The sequence below is a fragment of the Bos grunniens genome, chromosome 26, assembly GCF_055505025.1.
Source record: "Bos grunniens cultivar Pamir isolate PY7600 chromosome 26, Bosgru_T2T1.0, whole genome shotgun sequence".
Lineage (NCBI taxonomy): Eukaryota > Metazoa > Chordata > Mammalia > Artiodactyla > Bovidae > Bos > Bos grunniens.
In genome coordinates, this window is record NC_141190.1 from 43,451,180 (window position 1) to 43,465,075 (window position 13,896).

The window sequence follows — 13,896 nt, forward strand, 5'->3', positions numbered from 1 at the left end:
AAGGATTCCCACACTCAGGGCCTCATTTCATCCTTAGAACCACCCTGTAGGTATCTTCACGACATAGAGAGGACCTGGGTGAAGGGAGAGGCCAAGGTTACGCCCACCAGTGGCATGGAATTCCTTTACACAGGACCCAGCTGCCTTTGCTTCTATACCCAGCACACAACAGCCGTGAGAAACACCTGCAAATGCCCAGCAACCAGCCACAAGAGGAGCCGCCAAATGCCGGGCACCACATGGAGGTCTATGACCTTCAATGTGTGTGCACATCCCAGTCTGAGCAGCGTTGTGTGAAGCCCTTCCTGTCCACCTGCACTTCGGGGTCCTTGTCCTTCTCCTGTGCCTTCTCCCATGCCAAACTGCAAGCGTTTGTGGTGAAGCGTTAACCTGACCCACAGAGATGTCTGGCCTTGGTCCTTGACTCCTGGGAGGCCACCTAAAGCCACCTGGGAAGTCCTGCCTGATGAGAGTATCTCGCTTGCCAGGGGGGCGGGGGGGTGGGTCTGGCCACTGGACAGTCTAACAGCATGACTTAGGATGGGGGCTTTGGGCCTCGCAGGACCAGTCTGACCTCCAAGAGGGACTGGACGGGTAAAGGTCAGCCAGGCGGGCAGTACGTGATGGAGCCTCGAGAAATGCTGCAGACGCCAAAGGCTTGGGTGGGCGTCCCCGGCCGGCAGTATGCTGCGTGTACCGTCACACGTGCTTCTCCTGGCTGACTTTAATCCGTGTCCCTTCCCTGCTGTAAACAGTAACCACGAGTGTAACAGCCAACCGTGTGCTCTGGGATTCCTTCCAGTGAATTACTGAACATGATGGTCCCCCAGTTTGCAAACAGTGTCAGAAGGGAGAGTGGTCTTGGGGACTGCTCCCTCTGACTTCACAGCTGGCTTTACAAAGCTCCGGAAAAACAGTGAACCCTTCCCCTTCTGGAGAAAGAGGTCCCCCCCTTTCTCCAGCACTCCCATCCGTGCCCCCGACTCAGGGACCCCGCTCTGTGTCCGGCCTCTGGTTGTGCCTCGTCTCTTTGTTCAGGCACGGTCCCAGCCCCCTGCCTGGTGCTCCCACCTCGAGTCTCTGAGGGTAAGCTCCCCACACTGATGCCTGGCCTCACCTGGCTCTCCTTGTGTGCAAAGTCCTTGGCCTGGCTGGACCCCCAACCCACCCCCTCCCACGTGGAGCACCTCTCAGTGCGCAATCCTGGTTCCTGACGCAGACTTTCACCTCCTACTTCCGCTCCCTCCCAGCTCGACCTTGACGTCCTTCCTCCAGGGTGGGGACCAGGATCCCAGTCGTCATCCCCTCATCCTGCATGAGGCCAAGCCCCCTGGCACTCCCACGCTGAACACCTTGACGACCATAAGACGGTGAAACCTTGACAAAATACGTACAGACGCTAAGTGGCTTCATCTCTCGCTATTCTTTTTTTCCATTTCATTGTTCTTCTAATTGTGTGGGAGGTGGTGGAGGAAGAAAAACAACTGGAGGGAGGAAAGCTGTCTTCAGAATTCATTAGCTGCCTGCAGCCCTCAGGTTGCAGCTACCTCAGACACCAGCTCGTAAAAAGACCTCAAGCTGGGCCAGAAATAAAGAGAAAACAGGAACGTGCCAGCCTCAGAAATAAACACATGTGTCGCCTCCAACACAGACAACCACTGTGAGCACGGCTTCTTGCTAAATCATTGAGAGCTTTCTGTTCTCAGCCTGTCTGTCCCTCCAAGGAGGACCAGCCTGACCAAGTTTATCTCTTCCAGAGAACCTGCCTTCGCTCCTGAGAACCTTCTAGAAGGTTCTAGAAGCTCCTGCCTTTGTGGCAGGATGGGGGTGTTTTAAAGTAGCTGCAGTGGTCCCTAGACCCGGCCACAGGGGACAGCATTTCCCTGGAAGTGCGTCTGTGCCTTCATGGACGGAACCCCCCCGCACTGGCCAGGCAGGCCTCCTGCAACTGAGTCTGTCTTCCCAGGAGGGCTGGTCAGCAGCAGAGGGACCGTCTGGGGCAAGCAGGAAACAAACCTGAGAGGGCTCTGCAGGGGCAGAGGGGTGGGCAAGCCCTCCCGGTCTCCTGGACACTCCTGTTTCACTCCAACCCCTCAGCCCCCACCCCCACCCCCTTACCAGTCAAAGGAAGTGCTGCTCACCTCGAATGACAGTTTCTGGTTCACGGAGCATCACTGCCAACAACCCAAGACAGGCTCACACCACCCCTCCCCTCATCTTTCCCCAGTACCGATCAGAGAATCAAAGTGGAATGGGGATAAAAAAGAGTCTTTAGGAGAAGTGCCCAGTATGTTTAAAATTTAAAAACATTAGAGCTGAGAGAGGCCTTTGAGTTTATCTGCTTCAGCCAGCTCTGGGTGGAAACACAAGAGGCCCAGGGAAGGCAAGGAGCCTGCCAGGGTCGGTTGGAGAACACCCACCAGAGCCTGGTCCCGAAGCTGGGCCCTCGCCCTGGGGACCTGTTCCCCCATCCCAGGCCGGGAAAGAGCTGAGGAGTGCGGTGCAGGGTCTCCCCTGACAAGAGCACACGAACCCCTCTGCTCCTCATTAGGGAATCAGTTGGAACTCTCCACCTGGCTTCTCCACTAGTTTCACAGACTACCCATTCACTCATTCATTCTGCAAATATTCTAGTGCATCCTGCATGCCAGGTTACATGCTAAGCAACGGGGATGTGCTGCTATGTAACAGACATGGCCCCTGGCCACGTGGAGCTTGCAATCTGGTGGAGGTGGAGCTAAACTGGTGAAGAACAATTATCTGTAATGGCCAACTGTGATCCAGGCTGTGGGGAAATGAAAGGTGTGGAAAGAAAGTGAACTGAAGTCAAGATTAAAGCAAGACCCGAAGGATGAGGAGCACGTATCAGGCAGGGGCATGGGGTAGGCTCTGGAACCAGGTGTCCCCAAGACGAGCGCCCAAAACAACCCCTGGAGGGCTGCTGCACAGGCAGATGGACCGCCCCCCACCCCCCCCAAAGCTCCTGATTCTGGAGTCTGGGACTCAACCTGAGAGTATGCGTTCCCGACAAGTCCCCAGGGATGCCGATACCCTTGGTCTCGGACCACACCTGTGAATCCCTGCTCTGAGGCAAGAGGACCCAGCAGGGGAGGGTGCGGCTGTAGAGCAGTGATGGAGAGGGAGATGGGACGTGGGGAGCAGGAGGGCAGGCAGGCGGGACCGGCTCCCGGGCTCAGGGGCCAGATTCTGTGTTGATCCTTTGTGTGCGTCTTCCCTGCAAAACTATACACGCCAGCAGGGCGGCCTGGGATCCTACCTGCTCCTCTGTGCAGCCTGCTCTTAGGGGAGACACTGACTGAACCGCCTACCCCGGCCATGCAAGGTAGGAGCCACTTGCATGAGCTATCTTAACAACAGGTCAGGAACACGTGGTAAGGAATATGGAACTAACAAGCTACCACAAACCAGAATAATTCAGGAAGGGTCAAGAAAAGAGGAGATGCCAATCCATATGTTCTACCAACCTGCCAGAATCCTCCTCGCTGAAATCCATCTTGGCTGAGCCATGCACCCACCACCAGCTAGGATGGAGTCAGAGTGATTGGCCAGAGACAACTTGGAAACTAACCCCTTTACCACGAAACCTAAAACTTTGAGCCGCCTGGTGGAGCGGTTCTCCTGGGTTCCCTTACCCTGCTGCTCTCCACAGGGGCTGCTGCTGCTGCTGCTAAGTCGCTTCAGTCCTGTCCGACTCTGTGCGACCCTAGAGATGGCAGCCCACCAGGCTTCCCCGTCCCTGGGATTCTCTAGGCAAGAACACTGGAGTGGGTTGCCATTTCCTTCTCCAATGCATGAAAGTGAAAAGTGAAAGTGAAGTCGATCAGTCATGTCCGACTCCTAGCGACCCCATGGACTGCAGCCCACCAGGCTCCTCCATCCATGGGACTTTCCAGGCAAGAGTGCTGGAGTGGGGTGCCATTGCCTTCTCCGTCCACAGGGGCACCCCTTCCCAATAAAGTGTCTTGCTTTATCTGCATGTGTGTCTCCTTGGACAATTCATTTCCAAGTGTTAGACAAGAGCCCCCTTCCTGCAACGCTGTCAGATAAAATAGTCTAGACAACAAAGAAAAGGGAGGGAACCCTCTTGACTTCGAACCCCATCACACCTGGGGGTTCCCCGGCCCCCACCTCAAGCAGATCTACCACGTGGAGCAAGCCTGTGGACCACACTCGGGGGCTGAAGGAGACTTACCACTGTGGCAAGCCTGCTGAGAAGGCACTTGGGACAACCCAGGGTGCTGTGCAGTGCGAAACCATCCCTTAGCTACACCATGCTGAAGTCACCAGTAACAGCTTCTTTTACATGGGAAAAAAAGAGGGGATAAGGAGATCAAACCAGTCAACCTGGAGGGAAATTAACCCTGAATACTCATTAGAAGAACTGATGCTGAAACTGAGGTGCCAATACTTTGGCCACCTGATGCAGCGAGCTGACTCATTGGAAAAGACCCTGATGCTGGGAAAGACTGAAGGCAGGAAGAGAAGAGGGCATCAGAGGATGAGATGGTTGGATGGCATCACTGATGCAATGGATATGAACTTGGACAAACTTCAGGAGATGGTGAAGGATAGGGAGGCCTGATGTGCTGCTGTCCATGGGGTAGCAGAGTTGGACACGACTGGGCGACTGAACAACAGCAGCAACCACAAGAAACATACAGCTATATTCCTGAAGGCAAAGGAGAGCAAAAAAAGAGGGATCGATGGAAAAAAATTTTGCATTAAGACTCAGTCGGAGAAGCACTGAAAGTCACTGGTGGGTAATTTTTTAAACCAACAAAACAATCCAGCATTAGAGAGAACACTCTTAAGACAATCAGAGAGTTGGGTCCTCACGTCTGCCAGTCCTAATTGCAGGGTGTGTTTCCGAGCCTTGCTAAATAATAATCTTCCTAAATGCACCCTCTTTCTTTCGCAGGGGGGGAGGAGTGAGCATTGCAACTGAGCCATCAGCGAGGAAGAAAGCAGGGTGCCAGCTGAAAGGGCCCATCAGCTTTTATAGATTTTACATCCATGAATATTTCTTTGGCATTAGCCACCGCTCAAAGGCATGGGGAGAGGCATTTGCACATTAAAACGCTTCTCTGTTTAAATGCTAAAACCCCCATCCACAATGCCCTGGCACAATAACGGAGGAGCAGCCCTTCCGCATACGCACAGGCATGGCGTTGTTGAGGGTGTTGTTGTAGACGCAGGCACGCAATGAATAATCCAGCATGCAATTTTCAAACAGCTGCAGAGCTTCTGTCACTTTTTCATGGAAGTCATCTGCAGATTTATTCGAACTTGCAAAGTAGAGATAGTCGGAGTACAACCTGTGAATAAAACAGATGGATCTTTTTACCCCCAGGAATGTGAAATCGCGCTATCTGCGTGACAATGGAAATCAGCAAGCAATTATGTTACTTCGTTCAGTTCATTGAGACACCACAGCTCTCTTCTTCCCTAGCCCACGAGCTGCTTCCAACCGCCCCTGCCCCGGACAATCTCCCCACCCTTCACAGGTCCACCCACGCTCTCCTGGACGCAGGCACGGTCTACACTGGCCCCAGGCAAGCCCCCATTCATTTTTTCTGTGCTTTCCTCTCTTTTGGTCCTTTCTAGGCACCTTGGGCCAAGGCGGTTTTCACGATGAGTGAACTTTGAAACAACACCAGATTACAAAGACTGTACAAGAGCAGAGAGGCCATGAAAATTTTATGCCCCTTCAGGTTCCTATCTCCCCTGTTCGTGGCAACAATAACAGAACAGCTGTCGCTCTGCCAGTATTACAATTCTGTGTGAGATTCCTAGCCCATTCCAGACTCGGAAAGTTAAAGCAAAATTATGAAATGCATCCTTCTAGGTTAATAGGAATCTATTTTTAACACAATGTAGAAACATCTCCACCCCAGGTCTAACGGCATGCAGACACCAGTAGACCTCCACACGTGTCCACGCACATGGGAGCTGTTCACCCAGATCCCACGGCATGCACACAGGACCTGACAGTGTCTCTGTGTAACCAAACTGTTCTCAGGTTCCTCTGGGCCTTCTTCCCAGCTCAGCCTTGACTCTTAGACTTTCCTTGTCTGTCTCTGCATCCCCCAGTTTTAACAAGAATCCTGCCAGCTCAATTTAGCCATTTAGCCAGACTCTCCCCTTAACCCTGCTGTTTCCTCTTAGTTAGCTTCCCATCCGCCAACCCACATCCTCCTGGGCTACAAATTCCCACCTTTTCTTGCTGTATCTGGAGTTGACCCCAGTCTCCTTCCCCTACTGCAAGATCCCACCTCAGTGGTCCCTACACCTATAGCCCTCAATAGTCGCCTTATCATTCTTTAACAGGAGTCAGAATAACGATTCTTTCTTTCTTTTCCCACAAATCCTTTGCACCAGGGAGTCCTCTGGTGGCTCAGATGGTAAAGAATCTGCTTGCAATGTGGGAGATCTGGGTTCGATCTCTGGGTTGGGAAGATCCCCTGGAGGAGGACACAGCAACCAACTCCAGTATTCTTGCCTGGAGAATCCCATGAACAAGGAAGTCTGGCAGGCTACAGTCCATGGGGTCGCAGAGAGTCGGACATGACTGAGTGACTATGCTTTCACTTTCTCCAAATATATTGTATTGTACTTTAACACTACAGATAGATATTTCCTTTGATGATGGGATAATTCTTTTCTTCTATCAAATAAACAAAAGAATGGGCTTCCCTGATGGCTCAGTGGTAAAGAATCCGCCTGCCAATGCAGGAGACACAGGTTCAATTCCTGGTTCGGGAAGATCCCATCATGCCCCGGAGCAACTGGACCATGCACCACAGCTACTGAGCCTGTGCTCCAGAGCCTGAGAGCCGCATCTACTGAGCCCACGTGTTGCAGCTAGAGAAGCCTGCACACCTGGAGCCCAAGCTCCACAGGGAGAGAAGCCACTGCAGTGAGAAGCCCGAACACCCCAGCTGGAGAGTAACCCCCACCCGACGTGATCAGAGAAAAGTCTGAGCGGCAATGAAGACCCAGCACAGCCAAAAATAAATAATAAAAGTAAAACAAAACAAATTATAACACTATAATGAGCACACCTTTGTTTTAAAGTCCTCAGCCCCAATTTCCCTTGTGGCCTTAACTTTTGATCCCCAGCTCCTATACTCTAAGTCATGGTGGGAAGGATGGGTATAGCATTAAATTCATCTGTAAAACAGGAAAACTCCTTGTGCTTTCCTCATGACAAGGTAATCCATATAAACCTCAAGGGTGAGCCTCGTTATCAGTTTCTCATACATCTGTCCAGAAATTTTCAGTGCACCCTCAAATATATATCTGCATATCTTATATTTTTTAAAAACACAGACGTATCAGGTTATATTGGATGGGATCAGATAATATATCTGTTCTTATGGCACTTCTCTAATTATTTAATTAGGGAGAATTTTGGACATTCATAAAAGTAGATAAGATAATATATACACTGCAGCCAAACACAAACAGATTCCACTGTTGTCATTTTTTTTTCTTTTTTCTTTTTTTTTTTTTTGCAGTTCCATGCAGCTCAGTTCCTCACCCAGGGTTTGAGCCTGGGCCACGACAGTGAAAGCCCAGAAACCTAACCACTAGGTCACTGGGAAATGCCCCAGCAATTTTTTACTTTAATAGAATTTCCAAGTTGAGAGTTTTCTACACCTCTTTTCACCTCTTCTGCTTTTTCTGCTGGCAGAGAGCTTAAGTCTTCCCCCCCTCCCCCCCCCCCTTTTTTTTTTAGTTTTTCAACACTTCCCCTTTTGTTTCTGTCTCATGCCTTTTTCAACACACACCTCCTGCCCCCCTCCCCGCCCCCGCCCCATGCCCAACACCCTTCACACACACTCAGCCCGGGGCTGCCTGGAAACCAAGCAGATGCAGACTGGCTCCCTGCTAGGCAGTGGCATGCCTCTGTCCCTCTCGGCTCCATACTTTCTATCCTCCCAGCATCTCCAACCCGGCTTCCCTCTTTCCAGTGAAGGAAACAGCAGATCTTACTAGGGTCCCACAGGTCTGGGGACTGTAGCTGTGCACCGCTGATTGCACCCAGGGCTTCCTTCTGGCTGTTGGCCACCCTCACCCCCCTACAGAGACGGCAGTGCCCTGGGGGCACAGGTGGGCTGCACACACCCCTTCTCCGGCACCCCTCCCCACTCACTAGTGAAAAGAAAAGAAGGTGAAGTCGTTCAGTTGTGTCCAACTCTGCGACCCCATGGACTGTAGCCCACCAGGTTCCTCCGTCCGCTGGAGTGGGTAGCCATTTCCTTCTCCAGGGGATCTTCCCAACCCAGGGATTGAACCTGGGTCTCCCGCATTGTAGGCAGATACTTTACCATCTGAGCCACCAGGGAATCCAAAGATTTCCTGACAACTAGAGCAGTTTCTCAGGGACTGATCGTCTTCTCCTCTGGCATTTGGTACAGTGCCTTCTGCATGGCCCTTTAGAAATTACCCACTGCCAATGTCCAGAGAGAACACCTTGGAGAAGTAGTGAGGTGTCTGGAATCTGCCCACAGATTGCCTAGAATCCATGCACACACACTGGAAGGAGAGTGCTTGTACGTCTCAGCCTGGTCAGCCACACCTCCAAAAGGACTTGCTTCAAGACTAGTCCTGAGAGATGCTCAAGCACTGGCAAGTAGATCTTCCCCCAGATCCATGTCCAGCCACGTACACGACCCCATGACACTGTGCTTGTCGATTACAAGAGGCCCCCACATCAGCTGTGCGGCTTTCCCTCTTCAAACACGGGCCCTCCATCAAGACTGAGACGTGGCACCTGTCACCGCAGGCTCAGTCACAGCATAATCGAAGAGCTGATGGATAAATGCCCGAAATCAGATTTGCGTGCAGCTCAAAGTGCAGTTGGGCGGCACACACCTGGGCACCTTGTAGCAGCGAGTCTGTTGGAGGCCCCTCCAGGCTCATGCCGTTTCCTGTGAGTGCTGCCAATTTACAGCTTTGCCCAGGAAAGATGCCGGGGGGGAAGTGACCGATGCCTCTGAGACTGTCATCAGAATCTGGACTCTAATAGGGAGCTCAAGTTTAGAGTCGTTAGTAAGGCCTCCCACACAACCATCTAAATCGGCTGGTAGAGCTGGAATGCTATCACATCGACTGCCACCTAAAATCCCAACCTTGGGCTCAGGCTTTCCACAGTGAGTTTATTTTGTGGTGATGACGTTTCTTGTAGACGGGTGGCTCATAAATAAAACAAGAGTCTCTAAAACCTGGCTTAGTTTTAAACACAAAGTAACTTCATGAAAAATCTGCTGACTCCATACAATTCTTTAGAGATCCAGAAGTAACTCCAGCGGACAAACTGGGACATGTCCTCAGGTCCAGCCGCGCCAGTCCAGCCCCGCCCAAGTAAGAAGACTGATTTCCATCTGCCTGGGGTGCAGTGAAATGAGCTCAGGGCCCCACCTGCTGTGAATCAGGTGGGTTCATGGCCCTGAGCACCAGGCCAGGCCCACTTCCTCGGCAGGGTGAGGGGAGACTTCTCCTTCCCCTCAGTCCCCCAGGGACCCTGGATCTGCTCACAGGGTGGGCAGCGGGCTTCCCTGGAGCCCACACACGTGCCAAGATGCGTGTCTGTACCAAGTCCTTCACACGCTATTTGAGCCGAGAACCTCCCTGCGCCCGTTTGGAGTCTACAGATGTCCTGAAAGATGCCCAACTCCTGACCACCAGTATCTGCGAATGGGATCTTATTTCAGGAATAAGGTCTCTGCAGATGTCATTATGGTGAAGACCTCCAGGTGAGAATGCCTTGGCCTTATGGTGGGCCCGAAATCCAAGGACTGGCATCCCTGTAAGGGGCAAGGACACAGACACATGGGGAGGAGGCCACATGAAGACAGAGGCAGAAACCGAAGTGTTACCTACAAGATAAGGATGCCAGGACTGCGGAAGACACTGGAAGCTGGAAGACCAGTGGAACGAACCCTCCCTCAGAACCTCCAGGAGGAGCTAAACTCGCCACCACCACCTTAACTTCGACCTCTAGCCTCCAGAACAATGAGAATAAATGTCTGTTTTTTCAAGCCAGCGCATTTGTGATGATTTGTTACGAGAGCCCCCCAAGAAACTAACACAGTCCCGAAACCAAATTCCTGAGGAGTCATTTCTGCCAGGACCTCTCTCACCCTGAGACCCTCGAAGAGTAACCTGCGTGTGCAGGAGGATGATGGCCATGTGGCCAGCTCCTCCACAAAGAAATAAGAAGGAGGACGAGCAACACAAGACCCTTACTTCCCCAGAGGGCACTATCTGAGTACCCATGAAGAATCAGGGGTAAGACTGTCTTGGATAAACAATACTATGATTTTCCCAGGTGGGCTTCCTAGGTGGTGCTAGTGGGTCAAGAATCTGCCTGCCAATGCAGGAGACACAGGAGTCAGACCTTGGGTCCATCCTTGGGTCGGAAGATCTCCTGGAGGAGGGTGTGGCAACCCACTCCAGTTGCCCGGAGAATCCCACTGACAGAAGAGCCTGGCGGGCTGCAGTCCACGGGGTCGCACAGAGTCGGGCACGACTGAAGTGACTTACACGAGTGCGTGATTCCCCACAACTACTCTCTGGGGAGAAAGTCAGATAATGATTTTGGAAGAGTGCCAGTCACTTGGATGCATTAAGACCATTCAAAAAACGTTGAGAAGGAGAGCCGATATATCAAGAATAAGGCTCCAAACACACCTCAAAACACCGGAGCAGGACACTATGGATCATGTCTTCCACCTGCCTTTGTCTGTGGGACAACGTTAGCCAAAGAATAAGTTTAATCAGAGAAGTGAGAAAATGCAGAGACAAAGGAAACTAGTTCAACAAGACTAGATAATAGTAATGTAATCGTTAAGTCAAGGACCTTCAGTTCCTCCTCAAGGGCTGTAGATAATATTCTGAGCCGTACCCTGTTAGCTGTCATGTAGATACTGAAACCCCCACCAGGTGGAAGAATTTAACTACATGATGACCAGACCATCACCATGACGTAAGCTGCTGGAATTCTGAACACTGGCCTCAAGAAAATGGAGACAAACTGACCCTGGAACTGAAGATTAACTGTACCTAAAACATTCAAGATGACGCTGGTGAGATCACTGATGGCCAACTTCAAGATGACTGTCAGAGATGACTGTGCTGTTTCTGCTCGTACCTCCCTCCCTCCGTCTATAAAAGCTCTTACCCCTTGATTGGAGGGAGTAGGGGGTGGGGAGTGAGCCTTTGGAGAAGCACCCACTCCCCCCACCCCAGATGCCGGCATCCAAAATAAACTTTCCTTTCCACTAATCTTGCCTCTTTATTGGCTTTTGAGCAGCGAGCAGCCAGAGCCCCCTTTGGGTTACAGGCACACTCAAATAACAAGTGGAAGCATAACAAAATAAACCTAAATATTCATATTTTACTCTTTAAAAACCAACTGTGCAATGATGATGTAGGGGAAAGAGGCCAGCCTGGAAACTGACCGAGGGGTTTAGCTGACATAAGTGCATAATGAATCATCACAGAATGGCAGGGACGCAAGCACCTCAGGCTGCCTTAATAAAGGCATGGCACTGAGAACGTTGGGAGGGTGTTGCTCTGTGCCACCCGGCCAGGTGAGAGCCCCAGAGGCCACTCGCCTTCAGGGCCGGGTGCCAGACAGCGAAGGGGAAGGAGTCACTTCATCTGGAGAAGCGAGACTCAGCAGGAAGGACGCCAGCTTCAACGGCTAAAAGGCTATTCAGAGCTGGGAGGGGACAGGTCCCAGACTCCTGAAGGACTGACCCCTGGGTAGAAGGTTCAGGAAGAAAGCCGGGTTTGATACGGGGGAACCTTTCTCCATCTGGGGCCGTCTGGCACAAAGGGTGTGGTCCAGGCTGCAGGGGTAAGGGCTTCCCAGGCCGAGTGAGGGCCAGCTGACCCTGATCCCTGCCCCCAGCCCTGAGTTTTGGTGCTGCCAAGCCCCCTCCTGCTGAACCACCTCATTTTCTGACTCTAGACCCTCCCAAACAGATGGGTGTTACATTTGGCCAGAACTGTTTCCAACAGCTATTCCAAATATAAGACATTCCGTGCCTTCTGTGCTGCGGTTATTTTAGAAGGCTGCTGGGGCGGCCCTGGGACAACAGGCTTGCTCATGGGTGTGAGGTGTCTTTCCTGGGCAGGACAGGGGTCCCGGGACCCCAGCACTCCTGGAGAGGGGCATAGGAGTGGAGGTGGCAGGGGCTCCCTGAACCTGGTACCTCTGGAAAGAACCACGTCTCTTTCCAGGGGGGACAAAGGAGTGGCCAGCAGTGAGCTCACAGGTCTCAGCATGCAAAATCTGGATGGTTACCCCAAGGTCACAGCTGAATTCATCCAACAACAGCAGGGCACTCCTCTGAGCCCAGGTGAGCAGAGTTGGGTGTATTGATAGTCAGGAAAACAAGGGTGGCCACTACCTCTTGGGCCTCTCCTCCAGCCAGGCTCACTCCAGAGCTGTATAGGTTGGCCTCCCAGAATCCTCTTGGTGTCCACCTGCTACGTGGCTGCACCTGGCTACTGAGGCCTGCCCTGTGCTCAGCACTACACGTGCAATCTCCCTCCCTGTTCACAACCAGCCTTTGGGATGTGTTCTGTCCTCTCCAATCGTGCAAAGCGTCCCAAGGTCACGGGGCCCAGGAGGCCCCAGGGCTGGGTCCAAAACAACCCAGACCTGCTCAACTCCAAAGCCCAGTGACCCGACAGGACCTGGCCCCAGGCTCATACTTTAGGGACGGAGCTGCAAATCGGCAGCTGGCCCGAGTTGGGGACTAGCCATGTGATGGTTTGGGGGTTTTGGTTTTGAAGTCTGCTGTTTTAGGTGCAGAGTGATTTGCAAGCAAAAGTCAGTTCTGTCACAGAACTACTTAATAAGTTACAGGAGACTGAAACGCAATCACACCTGTAACACAGCAGCAGACACCCAGGGTGAAACCTGATGACCGGGAAGAGAAAACGTGCTCGGCAACTGGAAATCCCAGCACAGCAGAGGCCCAGGTACCTCACGGCTCCCGTCCCTACTTCCCGATCTCTCATCCCGTGGATGAGCTGATACTCACTGGCCACGGCAAACAGCTCATTTCAGTTTACCACTTAGCTCCGAGACCATGACATGGCCTTCCTCTAGGTGCAGACTCCTCAGGTTCCAGCTCAAACGTCGCTACTACAGTGAGACCACCCCCTGTGGCTGGCTTCTCCTCCTTTTGTGAATTTTTTTCATACTATGTTTTAAATTGAGAGATGATCCACACCCCATAAAATGCACCCTTTTAAACAAGCAAACAATGTTGTAGTTTTTGGTAAACGCACAAATTTGTGCAAACACCAGCACCATCTAATTCTACATTTTCAACACCCAAAGGGAGAGCTGGTTTTCACCGGTCAGTCCTCAGAGGGACCCAGGTCCCAAATCACTCAGATCCCCAAGCCTGAAAGGCCCACAGAAGCTGGAGCCTCGGTGTCAGGTCCGTCCAGCCAAGTGCAGACCATCAGAGGCCTGGAGCTCCTCTTCTTTCCAGCTTACTACTGCTCACCCCTCAGCCATCACAGAGAGCCATGCTTGGTGGAAAGACCCCAGGCAGATGCCAAAGCTGCGGACAGCTGACCAACAGCTCCTGGACAGGCCTACCTTGGGCCAAGCACTCCCCAGCCCTTCTGTGCCCCTGAAGTGCGTGCCAGCCAGCAACACACATGTGAAGAGTCACAGTTCATCCCTGGCAGCCCCCAAGAGTGGGCACACTCATGTCTTCCAATCCGCCTCCCCATAAGAGCACAGGGTTCTGTGGCTCCTGGAGGGTCTCGTGCACGTGGTGACCACAGTGCCAGCCAGAGCAGCCCGTCATTACTGTCCATTTGCTGGCACCCAGACCCAAA

At 52.3% G+C, this 13,896-nt stretch overlaps 1 protein-coding gene across 3 annotated transcripts in view; it reads right to left on the reverse strand.

Moving 5' to 3' along the window:
* CHST15 (carbohydrate sulfotransferase 15) overlaps nucleotides 1-13,896 on the reverse strand; it is an 80,459-nt gene that overhangs the window by 5,635 nt on the left and 60,928 nt on the right. For all 3 annotated transcript variants that reach the window (XM_086377086.1, XM_086377088.1, XM_086377087.1), the window contains exon 6: nucleotides 5,180-5,336. In XM_086377086.1, the coding sequence (XP_086233212.1) occupies nucleotides 5,180-5,336 (157 nt within the window). The remainder of the gene's footprint in view (nucleotides 1-5,179; nucleotides 5,337-13,896) is intronic.